The sequence below is a fragment of the Leuciscus leuciscus genome (assembly GCF_965113295.1).
Source record: "Leuciscus leuciscus genome assembly, chromosome: 1".
Taxonomy (NCBI): domain Eukaryota; kingdom Metazoa; phylum Chordata; class Actinopteri; order Cypriniformes; family Leuciscidae; genus Leuciscus; species Leuciscus leuciscus.
The window spans coordinates 16612302-16633567 of record NC_138725.1 but is presented as its reverse complement, the minus strand read 5'-3'; the positions used below and the strand labels follow the sequence as shown (position 1 = coordinate 16633567).

General features: G+C 41.3%; 1 protein-coding gene across 1 annotated transcript in view; it reads right to left on the bottom strand.

The window, feature by feature from the left end:
* LOC309500205 (uncharacterized protein) overlaps positions 1-21266 on the bottom strand; it is a 49638-nt gene continuing 28372 nt past the window's right edge. The window contains exons 2-3 of the mRNA XM_082171768.1: positions 1501-3005; positions 1-1077 (exon numbers count right to left, since the gene is read on the bottom strand). Of these exons, the coding sequence (XP_082027894.1) occupies positions 1072-1077; positions 1501-3000 (1506 nt within the window). The 5' untranslated portion in view covers positions 3001-3005 and the 3' untranslated portion in view covers positions 1-1071. The remainder of the gene's footprint in view (positions 1078-1500; positions 3006-21266) is intronic.

Here is a 21266-nt window from a genome sequence, read left to right as displayed (position 1 = left end):
GAACTATTGTCATGAAATAAAGAGTGTTTTCAGCAGATCTGTTAATATTGATGAGCCTCAGACTATCAACACTCATTCAACAAGCCATTCAGGATCATCAGCAGATCATCTCACTTTATTCTGAGTGTTTGCTGTTAGAAACACATTATTTGAGTCAGGATAAACGATAAAAAACCTGTAAAACTGCTCTAGTGAAATACAAAACCGTTATTTATCACAAATTAACAGAATCAGGATCAGTGGTTCCCAACCTTTTTTACCTTTAAGTTCATAGTAATTGTTCTGGCTTCATGAAGCCTCATGGTGTGAATGAAACATCAAACTGACTAGAACAGACTCTATGAAATGTGTATATGATACTGAATATCAAGGGTGAAACTGTTAATAATGTCATTTAAAAGCTATTTTGAGAAAATTAAAACATGGAAAGCTCAAAAAGCAATCATATCAGGATACTTCATAACTTTCAGATCTAAAATTATTCCTGATTCAAGCAGAATCAGCAGAAAATAAAAAACAGACAATAACCATGAGGTGTTGATAAAAATTATAGTTTAATCAATCATTACATGATGCAATTACAAACATTAAGTAAAAGTAAAAGCAAATGAGACAGATCTCTCTCTTTACTGACTTATAAGAGCCAAAGCATCTCAAGAGAAGAAGAGAAGAAAAGTGTTGTTTCAAAGATACATGAAAGTATATCTTGTGTTTGCATGGAAGAGTAGAAGTGGAAGAGAAACTAGAGGTTCTGATGAAAAACAATGAAGAACGAGTTAAACTTATTTTCTGCTGTAATATTACTAATGAATCTTCTCCTTTGTGTGAATCTTCAGGTGTTTCTTCAGGACTGACCCCCAATGAAACGGTTTACCGCACTGATCACAGTTAAATGGTCTTTCTTCAGAATGAGAAGCAGAAATGAAAGCCTGAGCCGCTTCTTCCCAGTGTGAACTCTCATGTGAATCTTCAGACTTGATTTATATGTGCAGTTTTTTCTACACTGAGGACAGGAGACCTGAAGCGGTGACAGATTTTTTGGCTTCTGTTTTCCTTTCTTGTTCACGTCCATCAGGTCTAAAAGAAACATTAAATCAAGTGAGATTTCAAATGAGAGACAAACGTGAAATGAAAAGTGAAGCTCAAGATCACTGATGAGTTAAACAGTCATTTTAATCTCATCAAATCTGGTGAACAACTGCTGTGCACGATTATGATCTATTTTAATGTCAAGAAGATGATTTGTGTTATAAGTCACTAGTTTGGTCATGAAACAATGTACATCTGGTGAGCATGAGCATGTCATAATAATGAGATAATTTTACATAATAATGAGATACTTTCTTATAATTATAACTCAATATCTCATAATAATGTAAAAAAAATGTGAATCAGATAGCAAGCAACCACCAAGATGTCCTGTTGCTCATCATGGCTGTTAGGAAACTAACTTAGACAGGAGAGACTTTAATGCTCAGCACATAAAGATGAACTACTTACTGTGATCTCAGACTGTGATTGTTTTCCATTTGAGTGAGTCACTGAAGATAACTGAAGGAAACTCTCTCCACATGGATCATGGTGATCCATTTTCTCCACTGAATGGATCTTCATGTGTCGCTTCAGGTCACTTTTAATAGAGAAACTATTTCCGCACTGATCACACGTGTGCGGCTTCTCTCTGCTGTGGATCCTCTCATGTTTTTTCAGATTTGATGACTGATTGAATCTCTTGTCACAGTGTGAACACTTGTAAGGCTTTTCTCCAGTGTGGATCCTCTCATGTGTTTTCAGATCTGTTGACTGACTGAATCTCTTGTCACAGTGTGAACACTTGTAAGGCTTTTCTCCAGTGTGGATCCTCTCATGTGTTTTCAGATATGATGATCGACTGAATCTCGTGTCACAGTGTGAACACTTGTAAGGCTTTTCTCCAGTGTGGATCCTCTCATGTTTTTTCAGACTTATTAAATGACTGAGTCTCTTGTCACAGTGTGAACACTTGTAAAGTTTTTCTCCAGTGTGAATTCTCTGGTGCTGTTTTAAACACTCCGCTGTAGTAAAAGTCTTCTCACACTCAAAGCACATGTACTCTCTCACACCAGTGTGAATTTTCTGGTGTACTTTTAAATTGCACTGCTGTGAAAAACTCTTTCCACACACAGAACATGAATGCGGCTTCTCCTTCGTATGAACTCTCAGGTGTGTCTTCAGGTGTGATGCACAAAGAAATGTTTTGCTGCAATGATCACATGTGAACGGCTTCTCTCCGGTGTGGATCATCAAGTGAATCTTAAGGTATGATGATTGTGTGAAACTCTTCCCGCACTGATCGCATGCGTAAGGCTTTTCTCCAGTGTGGATCCTCATGTGAATCTCAAGAATTTGTTTGCTTGGGAATCTCTTTCCACACTGATCACATGTGAACAGCTTCTCTCCTGTATGAAATCTCATGTGAATTTCAAAACTACTTTTCGTTGTGTAACTCTTTCCACACTGAGTGCAGGTGAAAGATTTCTTGGCTCTTCTTTTCTTTAAAAATGTCTTTTTAGTCTTTGAGTGACTCAAAGTTTTTTCTCCAGGTTTGACATGATGTTCCTCCTTCACTTCACTCAGTTCTTCACTCTCCTCCTTCACTTCACTCAGTTCTTCACTCTCCTCCTTCACTTCACTCAGTTCTTCACTCTCCTCCTTCACTTCACTCAGTTCTTCACTCTCCTCCTTCACTTCACTCAGTTCTTCTCTCTCCTCCTTCACTTCACTCAGTTCTTCACTCTCCTCCTTCACTTCACTCAGTTCTTCTCTCTCCTCCTTCACTTCACTCAGTTCTCTCTCCTCCTTCACTTCACTCAGTTCTTCTCTCTCCTCCTCCACTTCACTCAGTTCTTCACTCTCCTCCTTCACTTCACTCAGTTCTTCACTCTCCTCCTTCACTTCACTCAGTTCTTCTCTCTCCTCCTTCACTTCACTCAGTTCTTCACTCTCCTCCTTCACTTCCATCAGGTCTGAAGTGAAACAAAAATATTGTTATTCATCAGAATAATACAAGAGAAAAAAATGAAGTGAAAGAACATTAAAGTAGGCAACTGCTATAAAATATTACCTTTTTTTTAATATATATATATATATATATATATATATATATATATATATATATATATATATATATATATATAAATATTAAATACAGTTAAATAAAGCGAGTTCCCCTGTGTTCCAGTTCGAGTTTGGCGAACTCAATTCTCGCTCTGCTTGCCACAGAAACGTCACACTGTGGCCTCCTAGTTTAATTACAAGAACACAAGCTTTTTGCAGTCCAGTGGAGCAGATTGTATCAGGGTTTTTCCTACATTGAAAATTTTTTGGCGGCCGCCAAAACTATTTTTTGTCCCGCCAAAGCCTTTTGATCTGTAATTGGGTTTTGTGAGTGAAGCAGGCTACTGACGGTGTGACGGAGAGAACGATCACAGCGCCCCACCCCCGCGCGGGCACTCTCCGTCTTCAGTTCTGTCTTTGCTCTCTCCCTCGCATCAAAATCAACTGATCCTAAAGGTCGGAAGACCGAATCCATGTTTCACGTGGTGCATTCGGAGAATATTTTTTGCTGAATTAGCGCTGGGTGTGAATTGCAGTCAAAAAAAGTTGCCTTATCTTCTCTTACAACTTGTGACAAGCATTCCGCACATGCAGCTGACATAACTTTAAATAAACGCAAAAAAGTGTTGAAGAGTTTGAAGTGGGGTTTTTTTTGTGTGTGTGTGTTGACAAATCTTTCGTGATGTCCTAACAGCCAGGATTCCCACACAACACGTCCGCTAAAGACCGATTCGCGACCTAATGATTCCTTTGAGCCGATTCATTATAATGAATGGTTAAAGCAATTGGTCTGCCCGTCAGTGTCTGAATCGGTGTATAACAAATCATTACTGAGAAGAACATACACATCTGAAATAGGGGTGGGAGAAAAAATCGATTCTTAGATGCATCGCGATGCGGACGTGGACGATTCTGAATCGGTTCACAAATGTCAAAAAATCGATTCTCTAAAAAAAATTTTTTTTTTTCTAATAACGTAATATTGACGGAACGCAAAAGGGGGAACATAACAGACTCGCACACTTAACAGACGCATGATGGCTGAGCGCCAAATTCGAACGGCACCCTCTTCGTTAAAAGCTAGCGTATGGAAAATTTGTTAATTTCATTGTTACCTATTTTGTATTTTTTGTATGAAAGCTGCTTTCAATAGCCTATTTAGTTTTCACATCAATATACTGTAAACCGATCTGTTATACGTACGTTGTACTGCCCTGCAATATGTGCAATGCCAGTCACAAAAAGTTAAATTTTGACTGTGCTCTCTGCAGATGTTCATTCACTTTTTTTGTATAAGCTGTTTTTGATTGTGGTATACAGCAAACATTTCAAGTCATAACTTTATTATTTAGTTGTGAATAAGAGAGGCTTTGTATGTTACTAATTCAGAATATGCATAAGTCCACAAGCATTATATGAGAGCTGCTGGTACATAATTCTATATTTTTGAACAAAAACTGTTTGTGATTTTGCTACAGCAAAATTTTTTTTGTCTGAAGGATTATATTGCTCATTGGAAATAACAAGAGGATGTTGGTTAGAAGTCTATTATTAAATGCTAGAGATTCAGAATATGCTGAAGTTAGTATTAATTTACTACAAGTACGCTGCTAGTACAGGCACACATTTATTTTCCTGTTGGTTCTTTGCTATGTTCAAATCACTTCCATTTGTTTTATTAATAAAATTAATATAGGAAGATGGAAGTAAGTTCGTTATGGGTCATCATAAATACTTTGCTTTAAAAGTACCAAGTAAAAAAAATAAATAAAAAAAAAAACCCTTAAAGGTAGGGTAGGTAATCCTGTTCAGAAACACTTTTTTTTATACTGGGTGAAATGTTCCTTCCATCCTGATAGTAGTCAATACATTATGTGTTTAGAAAAAGGAATGAAAAAAATCAGACCTCTGTAGCAGCTGCAGGACAGTAAAAACTCTGACCAATCACTGCCATTCGGTGCGAATGTAAAGAACCAATCAGATGCCTTCATGTCTCGTGCCCGCCCCGAGCCCCACTGCGCGCGCTGCCCGGCGTGCACTCATCACATGTCACCGTTCCCGGAAATATTCAGCTCAAAGCACCTGCATATGCAGTCAGCGAAGGCAAACAAGGCAAAAACTACTTCCTCGGACCCTGCCCGCGCTCTTGAACGACCTCCTCTGCTTCGCCCTCAACCCCGGACCTGTCCTCGAACCGACGATGCGGTACTTGTCTCCGGACTCGGAGTGTACGTTAGTCTTCATTAGAGTCAACAATGTTTTCATCATGGAAACTCTTACATGCAAAACACCGTATATGTTATGAATCTTACACGAAATTCATCTTCATCACAGTGTAACTGATGGTAATGGAAAAACGTGTATCAATGCAACCTGTTTTTAGTTTTGCCTTATAAATATAGCTCGTTACCGAATGAAACTTTACCATTATCGATATGCTAGCTTGATAGTGAGTACTAAAATAAATCTTATTTGTTTATATTCATAGTGATAAAGTTAGGTATTTTATTACATGTGATTCTGACATGATGTCACTGTATGTACTGCGCTCCTTCCTCTCCACTCGTCTCAGGTAATAAATGCGTCTTGTTCCAGCCTGAGCGTTTGGCGTCGCGCGTTCATGTGTTTTGGGGGCGTGGCTTTGGAAGGAGCTCAGAAGGGAGGGGGTGGAGTGAATGGAAATAATGAGCTGTGTTTATTGCAGATTAAAAGGTCTACAGTCACTCGATTTTTATATTTTCTTTTTCAGAGTACTTACATTTTAATTATGTATTGGTATATAAAGACAGTTTAAACAAATTTGGAATGTTTTTTTTTTAGAAAAATGATTACCTACCCTACCTTTAATAATCGATAATAGTTACCCTCCAAATCGTAATCGAATCGTGAGGTGCCTAGAGATTCCCACCCCTAATCTGAAATAAGAAAGTAAGTGTGCTTACCTCATTTAGCAAGAGTGTTTAGTCAAATTTAGCCTTAATAATCCACAGTATATAATAGGCCTATGACAATGTGTAGTAAATTACCTAAAAAAAAAAAAATCACAAACTGTTTCTTTGTATTTATTTTAAATTTAACATTTACTGTCAATATTGGGCTTGCGGATCATGTGGGTACTAGGGTTCTCTCTGTCCTCTTTAATAAACTCAGTCTTTGCAGATTTCAGCTCTTCCTGATGCTCTGATGCTTGTCTTCACTTGTAGCTGATGGGAATTTACAGCATTTATTGGGGAATTACAGTGGGTGGAGCTTCACTGGTGATGTAATTGATATGGGAGGGGCTTAAATTGTGGTGAATTTTAGTGGGAGGAGCTGATCTGCCCAAAATAAAAAAAATATATCAGTTACTGAGTTTGTTTTATACTTACTGGTAACAGAATATAAATAATGTAATTAAATTATTCCAAATATATATAATGGTAAAAAGGACTAAAGAATAAATGTAGCCTACATAGTAACCAACAATTACCCTCCGTCTGCTGACACCAATGAAATGAGTTTTAAGTGTCAATTCACAGGAGATCTGAAGACATCAGCATAATAAATGAGGTGAAAACAGGAACTATTGTCATGAGATAAAGAGTGTTTTCAGCAGATCTGTTAATATTGATGAGCCTCAGACTATCAACACTCATTCAACAAGCCATTCAGGATCATCAGCAGATCATCTCACTTTATTCTGAGTTTTTGCTGTTAGAAACACATTATTTGAGTCAGGATAGACGATAAAAGCCTGTAAAACTCTATAGGAAAACTCGACAAAGTTTGATTTTATGATAACCACACTGTAAAAAATGAAATGACCATTTGTCCAGCATACTGTGCTTTTTGAAAACATAGATTAGGAATTGTGAATAACTGTGAATCTACATAAAAATACATGTCACCAAAATGTCACAGCTACACGTTAAACAAAGTTTTCTGGACAAACTTTATTATGTTGAACTAACATGTAAGATCTAAATAGTTTGCACATGCGAGCAAGAACATTGCGCCAAATGCACAGGGTTTCCTTCTCCATTTTGTACTTGCTTTAGCTCCTCATCTTATCTCTGCCATGTTGGATTTCGCACATCATGATTCTTCGAGGATCTAAATATTACCATATGGCTGTAGGCGAGTATTAATATTACTTTTAATATACTGTATGCAATGATTTTCATATTCCTGAGATGATGGTGTGTTATTATGGTGCGTTCACACCAGACGCGAATAGCGCGTCAGACACGAGTGATTTCAATGTTAAGTCAATGCAAAGACGCGTTACGCACGTAAAAAATTCCTGCGGCAGGAATGTGGCATTAGACATAATTATTGCGTAAGGTTAAAAACTAAAATTGTTAAACAGAGGATATGTATAGTTTTATATATGTTAAAGGGTTAGTTCGCCCATTTAAGACATGAAGTTGTATGCAATCCTTACCAGCACTATAGTGCATACACACTGACCCACTCTGTGGTCACCTCCCTGGTCAGAGTTCTGGCCGCTGGAAGTTTTTCAAGAAAGTAGTCTCGGTTAGTTTCCGGGGCCTCAAAACTGTGCGTTTTTACGTGAAAAAATTATATGCGTTTCAAAGCTTGATTAATTTACATCACAAAAAACACGCCGGACAAAATTCATACCTCAGTTTTAATCGGCACTATTTTCTTTCCATTTCTATCAATCCGCGCTGCCGTTAACGTCAACAGTGCGCACGTTCAGATCAGCTGTTCCATAGTGTTTACACAATCGAATGACAACGACGTAAAAAGTAGAAAATTAACAATGGTGCGAACTTGTAAATTCCCAGGTTGTGACCACAAGAATGTGCCGGGAATGGGATCAACGTTCAGATTCCATCGGTTTCCTGTTGATATAGGCTAGCTATGAGACAGCTTTGGCTGGTTGCCATCGGCTACTCTGCGGGAGCTAAAATATCCAGAATCAAGGATTTTCGTGTGTGCAGTGCTCACTTCAGCGAAGACGATTACATCTCCAACCAAGGAGAAAAAAAAGAAGAAAAAAACGATTTTAAAGAGTTTTGCTGTACCAGTACCACGGGTAAGCTCTATTTACTAACTTATGATCCCATGTCTAAACTGTACGGTAAACAAGCTGATGTTCAGTGGAAATCACGTGAAAAGAGGTCTAATATAAAAACAGTATATAGGGATATAGGTACAATTTGCTGAGAAAACTATTTGATTGAACACACACACAATTGAGGTGTTGCAATCAATAACATTTGATTTGATCTTGTGTTTACTTATCTTGTGTTTCTTTGTGGCATGATGAGTTCCCATTCGTGGCAGCAATAGCTTTCAACCTCTGTTGGCATAACTTGACAATTTGAACAAGTGCACCACCATTTGTCGTTCATCCTGGCTCTTGCTACAGCTGTGACAACTTCATCTCTGTCCTCTCGCTCTCTCTCTCTTCCCGTTCTATCTCCATCTGCTGAAGTTCGGCATCGGTATACTCCGGTTCGTAAATGTATCCCTTTGGCCCAATATCCGTCTGACATTGTGCTAAAATTGGTTTCATCATCAGAAGTTTCGTAGTCAGACATGTTGTCAGCGAGTCGCGTTATCAACAGCTGATCGGAACGTGCGCACTGTTGACGTTGACAGCAGCGCGGATTGATAGAAATGGAAAGAAAATAGTGCAGATTAAAACTGAGGTATGAATTTTGTCCGCCGTGTTTTTTGTGATGTAAATTAATCAAGCTTTGAAACGCATATAATTTTTTCACGTAAAAACGCACAGTTTTGAGGCCCCGGAAACTAACCGAGACTACTTTCTTGAAAAACTTCCAGCGGCCAGAACTCTGACCAGGGAGGTGACCACAGAGTGGGTCTGTGTATATGCACTATAGTGCTGGTAAGGATTGCATACAACTTCATGTCTTAAATGGGCGAACTAACCCTTTAAGTCTTAACTCATATGTTAGTGTAATTATAATCATTAAAAGACATATCATTGAAGCACTGTTGCCATCAACAAAAAAGTTTGAGCAAATCCACAAAAAACGGCTTGTGGCCTAATATTTGTTTATGTTTGTGTCACTGGTCAGAAAAAGATTAATGTTAGCTCCTTAAAGTTCTCTAAACACATTATCATAAATTAGATAATTTATTTCAATCTTTTCAATTATGTGTTTAGGATCCCAGCGCAAATTTGGTATATTATCCCGCTTTTTGTTTCAAGGTGGCGCTGTTAGATTGCGTTACTTATCTTTTCTGCACGTTTGTGAGAGAGAAAGAAGACCGTGGAGAGATAAATGTATGATTGCAGTTTCTATGTGCAGTTTCATCGTTACAATTTCTCACACGCATATGTATGCGTGTATAGGCTATATTGTGTGTATAGAACAGATAAATCTTAAAAATAAATATTCATAGCGATTTCTTTGTACATCATATGCTTTTAAATATGGGGACATAAAGATAACATTTGTTTTAAAAGTGTAGAATATGGTTCTTAAATGCATTGCATTTTAACTTTATTTTTTATATTAATTTTAATTAATATAAGGTTGTGATTCTTACAATTTAAGGTAACTGATAATGTTCTATTTTCCAGGATGATCCAAGGACTTAATGCAGTAATAACTGCAAATTCAGCAGTTCAAGAGGAGATGTCTTTAAGCTAGAGCTGAAAAAACTAATCCTTGAACTGCCACCTTACCATGGTGGAGGGGTTTGAGTACCCGAATGACCCTAGGAGCTATGTTGTCGGGGGCTATATGCCCCTGGTAGGGTCTCTCAAGGCAAACAGGTCCTAGGTGACGGGTCAGACTAAGAGTGGTTCAAAAACCCTTATGATGCAAAAAAAAACGAGGACCGTGACGTCGCCCGGTATGGCACAGCCGGGGCCCCACCCTGGAGCCAGGCCCGGGGTTGGGGCTCGTATGCGAGCACCTGGTGGTCGGGCCTCCCCCCATGGGGTCCGGCCGGGCTCAGCCCTGAGGAGCGACGTGGGGCCACCCTCCTGTGGACACACCACCTGCAGGAGGGACCGTAAGGGGCTGGTGCTAAGTGGATCGGGCGGCAGTCGAAGGCGGGGGCCTAGACAACCCGATCCCTGGACGCGGAAACTAGCTCTAGGGACATGGAACGTAACCTCTCTGGCGGGGAAGGAGTGCGTGAGGTTCAGAGATTCCGACTAGAGATAGTTGGGATCACCTCTACGCACGGCTTGGGCTCTGGAACTACACTCCTCGAGAGAGGTTGGACTCTTCACCACTCTGGAGTTGCCCATGGTGAGAGGCGGCGGGCTGGTGTGGGTTTGCTTATAGCCCCCCAACTCAGCCGCCATGTGTTGGAGCTGTGGCTGTAAGGTCTCCGGTGCCTGTCGAGGCGGCAATCCCCGAACCCGGTGGTGGACACCGGAAGTAAGGGATGCCGTCAAGCTGAAGAAGGAGTCCTATCGGGCCTGGCTGGCTTGTGGGACTCCTGAGGCAGCTGATGACTGCAGCCCGGGTGGTTGTGGAGGCAAAAACTAGGGCCTGGGAGGAGTTCGGTGAGGCCATGGAGAAGGACTATCGGTCGGCCTCGAAGAGATTCTGGCAAACCGTCCGGCGCCTCAGGAGGGGGAAGCAGTGCCCTACCAACGCTGTTTACAGTGGAGGTGGGCAGCTGTTGACCTAGACTGGGGATATCACCGGACGGTGGAAGGAATACTTCGAGGATCTCCTCAATCCCGCCATCACGTCTTCCATTGAGGAAGCAGAGGCTGAGGGCTCGGAGGCGGGCTCGTCCATCACCCAAGCTGAAGTCACAGAGGTAGTCAAGAAACTCCTCGGTGGCAAGGCACCGGGGGTGGATGAGATCCGCCCTGAGTACCTCAAGTCTCTGGATGTTGTGGGGCTGTCTTGGCTGACACGCCTCTGCAGCATTGCGTGGCGGTCGGGGACAGTGCCTTTGGACTGGCAGACCGGGGTGGTGGTCCCTCTTTTCAAGAAGGGGGACCGGAGGGTGTGCTCCAATTATAAGGGGATCACACTCCTCAGCCTCCCTGGTAAAGTCTATGCCAGGGTACTGGAGAGGAGAATCTGGCCGATAGTAGAACCTCAGATTCAGGAGGAACAGTGTGGTTTTCGTCCTGGTCGTGGAACACTGGACCAGCTCTATACCCTCTACAGGGTGCTGGAGGGCTCATGGGAGTTTGCCCAACCAATCCACATGTGCTTTGTGGATTTGGAGAAGGCATTCGACTGTGTCCCTCGCGGCATCTTGTGGAGGGTGCTTTGGCAGTATGAGGTTCGGGGCACTTTGCTAAGGGCTATCCGGTCCCTGTACGACCGGAGCAGGAGCTTGGTTCGCATTGCCGGCAGTAAGTCAGACTTGTTCCCGGTGCATGTTGGACTCCGGCAGGGCTGCCGTTTGTCGCCGGTTCTGTTCATAATTTTTATGGACAGAATTTCTAGGCGCAGCCAGGGGCCGGAGGGGTCAGGTTTGGGGACTACACGATTTCATCTCTGCTCTTTCCGGATGATGTTGTCGTGCTGGCCTCATCAAACCAGGACCTCCAGCATGCACTGGGACGGTTTGCAGCCGAGTGTGAAGCGGCTGGGATGAGAATCAGCACCTCCAAATTCGAGGCCATGGTTCTCAGCCGGAAAAGGGTGGTTTGCCTGCTTCAGGTTGGTGGAGAGCTCCTGCCTCAAGTGGAGGAGTTCAAGTATCTTGGGGTCTTGTTCACGAGTGAGGGAAGGATGGAACGGGAGATTGACAGGCGGATCGGTGCAGCTTCTGCAGTAATGCGGTCTCTGTACCGGTCTGTCGTGGTGAAGAAGGAGCTGAGCCGCAAGGCGAAGCTCTCGATTTACAGGTCAATCTACGTTCCTACTCTCACCCATGGTCATGAGCTGTGGGTCATGACCGAAAGGACAAGATCCCGGATACAAGCGGCCGAAATGAGCTTTCTCCGCAGGGTGGCTGGGCGATCCCATAGAGACAGGGTGAGAAGCTCGGTCACTCGGGAGGAGCTCAGAGTAGAGCCGCTGCTCCTCCACATCGAGAGGGGTCAGTTGAGGTGGCTCGGGCATCTTTTCTGGATGCCTCCTGGACGCCTTCCCGGGAAGGTGTTCCGGGCATGTCCCACCGGGAGGAGACCCAGAGGAAGACCTAGGACACGCTGGAGAGACTATGTCTCCCGGCTGGCCTGGGAACGCCTCGGTGTCCCCCCGGAAGAGCTGGAGGAAGTGTCTAGGAAGAGGGAAGTCTGGACATCCCTGCTTAGACTGCTGCCCCCGCGACCCGGTCCCGGATAAGCGGTAGAAGATGGATGGATGGATGGATCGATGAAACAACTAATCGATTTAATCTATTAAAATTGATTATTAAAATAGTTGTCAACTAATTTAGTCATCGATTAGTAGCTAAATAACTTTTATTTGCTGTAAGCAGCTCATTTCGTGCATATTTTAAATCTGCGGTGACCAAAGTGTGGCAGTAAAGAGCCACCGGAGGTTTTACTCAGCCATTACAATAGGAGAAGTAGCGAATAGCCAATAGCTGGCCTCGTTTTATGTCACGTGCTTCCCGCACAGCGTCTCTGCAGCATTCAGGGGGGATGGTGGAGGCAGGCGGCAGTGGAAGAAAAAGAAAAAAGCGGACCAAAATTTCGTTATTTCAAATGTAGGCGGGTCGTGCGTAGTAGCAAGAGCGCTCATAATAGTCAGGGGGCCAATTCTGAAAAGGGCTTCCGTTAAGACTTTTGCGGACATGTTTTGGTACAAGCTGTCACCCTATTTTTTTAGTTAGAAGACACCCATAGGCAAGATATTAGGGTGGTTGTCAAGCTGATTTTTTTTTTTTTTTTGACTTGTACAAGCAATTTCAGGCCAATTTTTTGGTTTCCTGCTCAACACGACACCAACAGTAAATGTTGAATATCTCCACAACCACAAGGACCATGTTCATAATCAATCAGTCAATCAATCAAATCAATCAGTACCCATATCTATGGGAATGAGTCAAGCCAAGTTTAAAGCTTGTAGGGAGAGACAGTGCAATGCTGCACAAGTTATAATACTTTAATGTCAAGGCGGAAATTTAGAACTGTAGATAATGGTCTATGGTGCTATTTGACTTAATTAGTGTACCAGGTTGTAACACAAATTATATTTAATTCACATATCACTATAGTTATTAATTCCATCCTGACAAACCTGCTCTCTCACTTCTTTAGGGTTAGGGGTTAGTAACTAGTTAGTAGTAATAACTATGTAATAGTCGTATGGCAAAGGTATGTTTTTCCCCATCAAAGCAGTGGCTCTCAGGTTGGCAGAGGTTGGCTCTCAGGTTGTCAGTCTCATCCCTTTGAGACTAAATGGATTGAATAAGCAAGGTCAAGCTAAGCGCAATGCAAATAATGGTGTCTATGTGTCTATTATATTGCAAAAATATTGCACAATATTATACTACAATAATCTCCAGAAAGAGCACAAAGACACCACTTCCTGAAAAATCACTTCAATTAAAGGGCTTTATCTTGGCTGTATTTTCCATATTTGTCTTGGCAAATGAAACATTTTTCCCAATCAATATCTCTTCATATTTGTTTTTCTTTGGACGCTAGGCTTACAGCTCCCCCTGGATCCATGTTATCTCATCTGAAGGCAAAGACATTTTTCACTACACTAGTCTGAGTGGATCACTACAATGTCCTCTGACATAAGCTGAGGGCTTTGCTATCTAACAAACTTATTAACACTTTTAGCTATAGCAGACTGTAAAATAGGCTGCTGTGCAGCAAATAAATTAAAAACATAATATTTCCATTACACATCTGCACAAAACTTAATTTACCTATTAGTAATTATGAAAGTAAATTAGCCTAGCTATACACTCACCTAAAGGATTATTAGGAACACCTGTTCAATTTCTCATTAATGCAATTATCTAATCAACCAATCACATGGCAGTTGCTTCAATACATTTAGGGGTGTGGCTACAACAGCAGAAGATCCCACCGAGTACCACTCATCTCCACTACAAATAGGAAAGAGAGGCTACAATTTGCACGAGCTCACCAAAATTGGACAGTTGAAGACTGGAAAAATGTTGCCTGGTCTGATGAGTTTTGACTTCTGTTGAGACATTCAGATGGTAGAGTCAGAATTTGGCGTAAACAGAATAAGAAATTGGATCCATCATGCATTGTTACCACTGTGCAGGCTGGTGGTGGTGGTGTAATTAGATTAGATTAGATTAGATTAGATTCAACTTTATTGTCATTACACAAGTACAGGTACAAGGCAACGAAATGCAGTTTAGGTCTAACCAGAAGTGCAATAGCAGCAAGTGCAGGATATACAGTGGTTCCATAAGTGCAGAACATGGATATGTACTGAATAAATATAGAGTTGAATACTATTATAAACAAAAATGTACAGATAGATTTGTCCTATGAATATAATATACAGATAACTATTACTGTGAACAGAATTTACAGCTAGATATGTACTGAATATAATATACAGATGGCTATTACTATAAACAGAATTTTTACAGATAGATATGTACTGAATATAATATACAGATGACTGTTACTATAAACAGAATGTGAGCATAATATACAGATGGCTATTACTATAAACAGAATTTTACAGATAGATATGTACTATGAATATATATACAGATGGGTGTTACTATAAACAGAATGTGAGCATAATATACAGATGGCTATTACTATAAACAGAATTTTACAAATAGATATATGTATAAGTTAGGCTAAAATGAGCAGTATAACAATGGATTTAAAGTAGTGCAAATAAAGTTTGGACAGAAGCTATCCGAGTGAAAGTGCAGTGGAAGTAATTGCATATTACAGTTAAAGTACGATATTGCAAATGTATATGTAAACAGTCGGTACTGTAAATAAACAGTCGGCAGTGCAAATTGAGCATATTCCAGTCAAGGTAGTAGTGCAAGATGCATATGTAAACAGTTGTTTCTATAATAACAGTCAGCAGTGCAAATGAACATTATAGTATTGCAAATAACAAAATGGAGGCAGGTGTGAGGAGGGAGAGGAGAGTCAATCAGTATATGAGGGGAGTGGGATCAATGAGGGTTAGAGTTTAATAAAGAGACAGCTCTGGGGAAAAAACTGTTCTTTAGTCTGCTGGTCCTGGTCCGTAGGCACCTGAAACGCCTGCCGGAGGGCAGGAGAGAAAACATTCTGTGGGCTGGGTGAGAGGAGTCCTTAAGGATGCTGCGAGCTCGATGCAGACAGCGTTTCCTCTGGATGTGCTCGATGGCAGGTAGTGGAGTCCCAGTGATGCGCTGGGCGGTTTTCACCACCCGCTGCAGTGCCTTGCGCTCTGCAACAGAACAGCTCCCATACCACACTGTAGCACAGTTGGTCAGGATGCTTTCTATTGCACAGCGATAGAAGTTCACCAGGATAGTGGAGGAAAGCTGATTCTTCCTCAGTGTCCTCAGGAAGAAAAGGCGCTGGTGAGCCTTCTTGACCAGGCTGGAGGTGTTGGTTGTCCAGGTCATGTCCGCCGAGATGTGGGTCCCCAGGAACTTGAAACTGGAGACACGCTCAACAGCCATTCCATTGATGTGGATGGTGTCGTGTGTGCCTCTTGACACTTTCCTGAAGTCCACGATGAGCTCCTTCGTTTTGGTGGTGTTGAGGAGCTGGTTATTTTCAGTGCACCATGTGGCCAGGTGCTTGATCTCCTCCCTATAGGCAGTCTCATCGTTGTTGCTGATGAGACCAATCACTGTAGTGTCGTCCGCAAACTTGACGATGGAATTAGATCCGTACACAGGCTTGCAGTCGGAGGTGAAGAGGGAGTAGAGAAACGGGCTTAGCACACAGCCCTGTGGTACACCAGTGTTGAGTGTGATGGACGTGGAGCAGTTGGAGCCTGGTCGCTGTTCGTCCGACTGTTTGTACTGTACTGTATTTTACTCTATTTTTCTAAACTGTTTTAATTATTCTTATTTCTTTTAATTATTTTAATTTCTCCTATGTCAGCAGGGCATTTAGCCCGAAACTGTAAATGCCCACTCAGAAAGTGATAATGTGAAAGTGATTAATGTGGGTTTGAAAGTAGAACAATATTTAAATGACGATATTAAAGTTTTCGTCTGAGAAAGAATGTGAACGCAGTGCTAAAGTGCTAAAGAAAGTGAAAACAACGTGTGAGTAAATGAGGGAGAAAAGAAAGTTAAAGGAAAGTTGATAGATGGAAGTCGTAAGAAGATTGAAGGTTAAAAGAAGGTTGAAAGATTTAAGTCTTAAGGGAATCCTTTGAAAGAAAGATCTATAATAAATATTCTTTTTTATTTTTTAAAAGTACTGTATTTTATTTTATTTTTCTAAACTGTTTTAATTATTCTTATTTCTTTTCATTATTTTAATTTCTTCTATGTAAAGCACTTTGAATTGCCATTGTGTATGAAATGTGCTATATAAATAAACTTGCCTTGCCTTGCCTTGCCTTGCCTTGATCGAACATTCTGGGGTCTGTTGGTCAAAAAGTCCAAAATCCAGTTGCACATGGAGGTGTTGATGCCCAGGTCTCCAAGTTTGGCTATTAACTTAGTTGGGATGACAGTGTTGAATGCTGAGCTGAAGTCAACAAACAGCATGCGTGCATAAGTGTTCTTATTGTCCAGATGTGTGAGCACAGAGTGCAGTGCCATGGAAACTGCATCCTCTGTGCTCCTATTGCTACAGTAGGCAAACTGGTGTGAGTCCAATGTGGATGGAAGAGAGTCTTTTAGGTGTGCCAGGACCAGCCGCTCAAAGCACTTCATTACGATGGGTGTGAGTGCTACAGGGCGGTAGTCGTTAAGGCACTTCGGGCTGGAGTGTTTTGGCACTGGCACAATGGAAGTGCATTTAAAGCATGTTGGTACAGCTGCTTGGGCAAGAGACAGGTTGAAAATGTCTGTAAAAACCCCAGCGAGCTGCTCCGCACATGCCCTGAGTACGCGTCCAGGGATGTTGTCTGGTCCAGCAGCCTTGTGCGCGCTGATCCTGCTCAGTGCATTGCAGACATCTGTGGAGGAGAGTGTGATCGGCGGGTGGTCAGCTGAGGATTTGAGCTTGGTGGCAGTTTCTCTGTTGTCTCTTTCAAAGCGAGCATAAAAGTCATTTAGCTCGTTCAGGAAGTTGACATCAGTGGCTGCGGGGGTGGAGTGAGAGGGTTTGTAGTCACTGATGGCCTGAATGCCCTGCCACATGCGCCGAGGGTCAGCGTTGGAAAAGTGTCCCTCTATCTTAAGCTTGTAGCAGTGCTTGGCCTCTTTGATGCCCCTTCTCATGCTCTGGATGTGCTATAGGCTTGTGCATCTCCTGATCTGAAGGCAGTGTTGCGTGTCTTCAATAGGAGTCGCACTTCCCTGTTCATCCATGGCTTCTGATTTGGGTATGTGGTGATCTGCTTCTGGGTTGTAACACTGTCAATGGTGGTATTGATATAATCCAGTACAGAGGAGGTGTAGCAGTCAATGTCCGTGTGAGAGCCACTGGTGGCTTGAGAAGCAAACATACTCCAGTCTGTGTGTAGAAACCTTTCCTGGAGTGAGGAATCTGCCCCCACAGGCCACACCTTGATGGTCTTCACTGATGGCTTCACGCGATTGATGAGAGGTGCATATTTGGGGGTGAGGAACAAAGAAAGGTGATCTGACTGTCCCAGGTGGGGGAGGGGTGTCGCGACGTAAGCTCCAGCCATGTTTGTGTAAACATGGTCTAAGGTTTTGTTTCCTCTGGTGTGACAGGAAACATGCTGGTGAGATTTCGGTAGCACTGACTTTAAGTTTGAATGATTAAAATCACCCGCAACAATAAACGCAGCTTCCGGGTGAACGGTCTGTTGTTTACTGATGGCTGCGTGAAGTTCTTTCATAGCAAACTTGGCATCAGCATCCGGGGGAATATAGGCTGCAGTTATAATAGTGGAAGTGAACTCCCGCGGTAGATAAAACGGTCTACATTTAACCATGAGAAACTCAAGGTTAGCTGAACAATGTCTCCCAACAATAGCAGAGTTTGTGCACCAAGCTTTGTTAATGTAAATGCACAATCCACCACCTCTGGTCTTACCGGAGCCATCTAATGTTCTATCCGCCCGGAATGTATGGCGTCCCGCTAGCTCAATAGCGTTGTCCGGTATTCCGCTGTTTAACCATGTTTCCGTGAAAATTAGAACATTACAGTTCAAAAGTCTCTTGCTGTATGTGATGTTGAGTCGAATCTCCTCCATTTTGTTCAACAGCGACCGTACATTGGCAAGGAAAATGCTGGGTAAAGAGAGCCGGTGTGGTGTTAGCTTTAGCTTAGCTCTTAGTCCTCCGCGCTTCCCCCGCCTTTGTTTACGATCTCGACGCCGCCTGCGAGCACTTCCGCCCGGCCGGGCAGAGTGCATAGCCTCGGGTGTTTTGGCGATCTCAGGAAGGAGTCGAAGGTTGTCCATAAAACTGTCGGAAATTCGCAAACCAATATCCAAAAGCTCACCTTGGGTGTACGATGTTAAGGCACAACTGTTCTGCACGAACAGACCCGAAATGAGCAAGAAAAATACTGCTAAATTGCAGAATCTGGAGAGACCGCGAGCCTCGCGATGTACTCGCGCCGCCATCTTGGTTTCAATGGTAATGGTGTGGGGGATGTTTTCTTGGCACACTTTAGGCCCCTTATTGCCAATTGGGCATCGTTTAAATGCCACGGCCTACCTGAACATTGTTTCTGACCATGTCCATCCCTTTATGACCACCATGTACCCATCCTCTGATGTCTACTTCCAGCAGGATAATGCACCATGTCACAAAGCTCGAATTATTTCAAATTGGTTTCTTGAACATGACAATGAGTTCACTGTACTAAAATGGCGCCCAGTCACCAGACCTCAACCCAATAGAGCATGTTTGTGTAGACAAATAGATCAAGTTAATCTGTTGTGTGATTCACTCCTTTATAAAGTTTTGTTCACACTGTACTGTTGACACCTGCTGTGATCATCTTCTCTGGATCTGCTGCCTCAATCTGCTGCCAAATCACAGCTGTGCTGACACAACAGTGACCCTTGTGGTGTGATACTCTTGTGGTTTTTATTGATTATTATTTTTTAATGATCATGCTTGCACATAAGTTGGATTATATTGCACATTTGCCCAAAATTACAATAGGTAACATGGAAAAAAATGGAAGCACTTTGGGGAAAAAATCCGCTTTTACCACTTTTAAGAATATAGTGTTAAAATGGACAAAAAAACATTTTCTAAGCTGACATCCTGCCTAGAACACATGTTGAGGGGTTAAATATTAATACTGGATAGGTTGTATACTTGTACCAAAAAGTGTCCAACAAAGTTTTAATATCAGTTTTGGCCCCCTGACTATAATGCAAGAGACGCCGACACGACCACAACATGGCAGAGGAGCAGAATGTGCTTTATATTGAAAAGAAATATTAAAAGCGCGATAAGTCGCGAAAGAGAACTGAATTATACTGACAGGATGCTGTGCGCGCGCTCCAAGCGCAACACGGACAAGCAGTCTTTGTCTCCGGTTGCGCACCTAAACGGCCAAATAAACAGAGAGATATTTCAAAATGCCAAGTCGAGTATTACCGTAAACACAGTAGATGTAAGTACTATATACATTCTGTGCCAATTGGAGCAAAAAGCACAGGTTCTATTTAGTTATTTTTATCATTGTATATGTTAACCCCCTGAGGTCTACGGTATCGCCGGCGATACCAGCTCGCTTTTTTTTTTTATCAATGTAAAAGAAACTCATAAATACTCTGTTGACTTTGATTTTCCATAGGAGTTTCATACATCAATCGATTCTGTTAAATGTGTATTATTTTTGTGTATACTCACAATAAAAACAAAGTGTTGTGCTTTTTGCCAAATAAAGAAAAATAAACACGAAGCGAGTTCTGCCTTCTCTCTGCCAGTGAAGTCCATTCTGAAACGCGTCCGAAAATGAACAATAACTGAGCGAATACTCAGTCAAACAGGCATACAGACACACAGGCATGAAGCTTGAATTCTCTTCTTTTAAATGAAGTAATTTATATGAAAAACAAATATTCTCATCTTGTGAAATCTGTATTAAAAGAGAGCGATTCCAGTCGAGCTCATCTCATCTCATTACGTTATAATCGGCCACGCCCACGGAGAGCGCGCGCTATTCAAACGCAAATGACTGAGACGATCCCATACAAACTGTGAACGCCCACATATCAGCTCGAGAAAACACATCAAGTTTATTCAGATAAGTGTAGTTGTCTACACTGTCTCGCAGCGCTGTGAGGAATAATAATAATGGAAAACTTACCTCAGAAGTGCTGGTATTTCGAGGAGCAACGGATGGAATAATGTAGTAAGTTTTTTTTTTTCATTCTCAAGTAAATCGCGTTTCTGTGTGAATGAATGAATGGCAGCGATGCGCTGTTTACCACAACTCGCAAAAAGACGGTTTAAATTTGAATTGCGTTTCTGTGTGTGAATAAATTATCTGCTTTTAGCAAACTATTTTGCTATACTGAGTAAAATCGATTGAAATATGTTGAAATAAAATGTATTTGTATAAGCAACGTATTAAACTGCAAATTAACATTTATATTCCTTATAATAAAAACGAAAGACCTATGTTACAGACATATGAAAGACAACATTTCGTTGATTAGTTTTGGATAGATTACACATTTTTACTGTAAAATATCTGCCACCTCAAATAAGCTTTTGTTTGCCAATTTTTGCTAATATGTTAAATATAGTATGTTTTGTCAATGTAGGCTATATTCGAAGTTTGAAATATGTATGATAAAATGTATACTTTAGTTTTTACAAAGAAAGATTACACTTCAATTGTTGTTGTAATTGTAACCTTTTTAATAAAAAAAAATATATTTACAAGGTAGATGTAAACAAATTTTAAAAGGTAAATATAAGCATTTTCTTTAAATCATTTTTATTGTGTTTTATTATTGACAAATTTGGGGAGAGGATACATATTCCAAAACTGAAAATACAGTATGAGAATTAACTGCACAATTAATAGACATGTTTTCCTTGGATATTATACAATTTGCAAGCAAAATTTGTGAAAAAAAAAAAATTGACATGCTTCCAACTGTGAACCAATTTGGTAGAATATATATATATATATATATATATATATATATATATATATATATATATATATA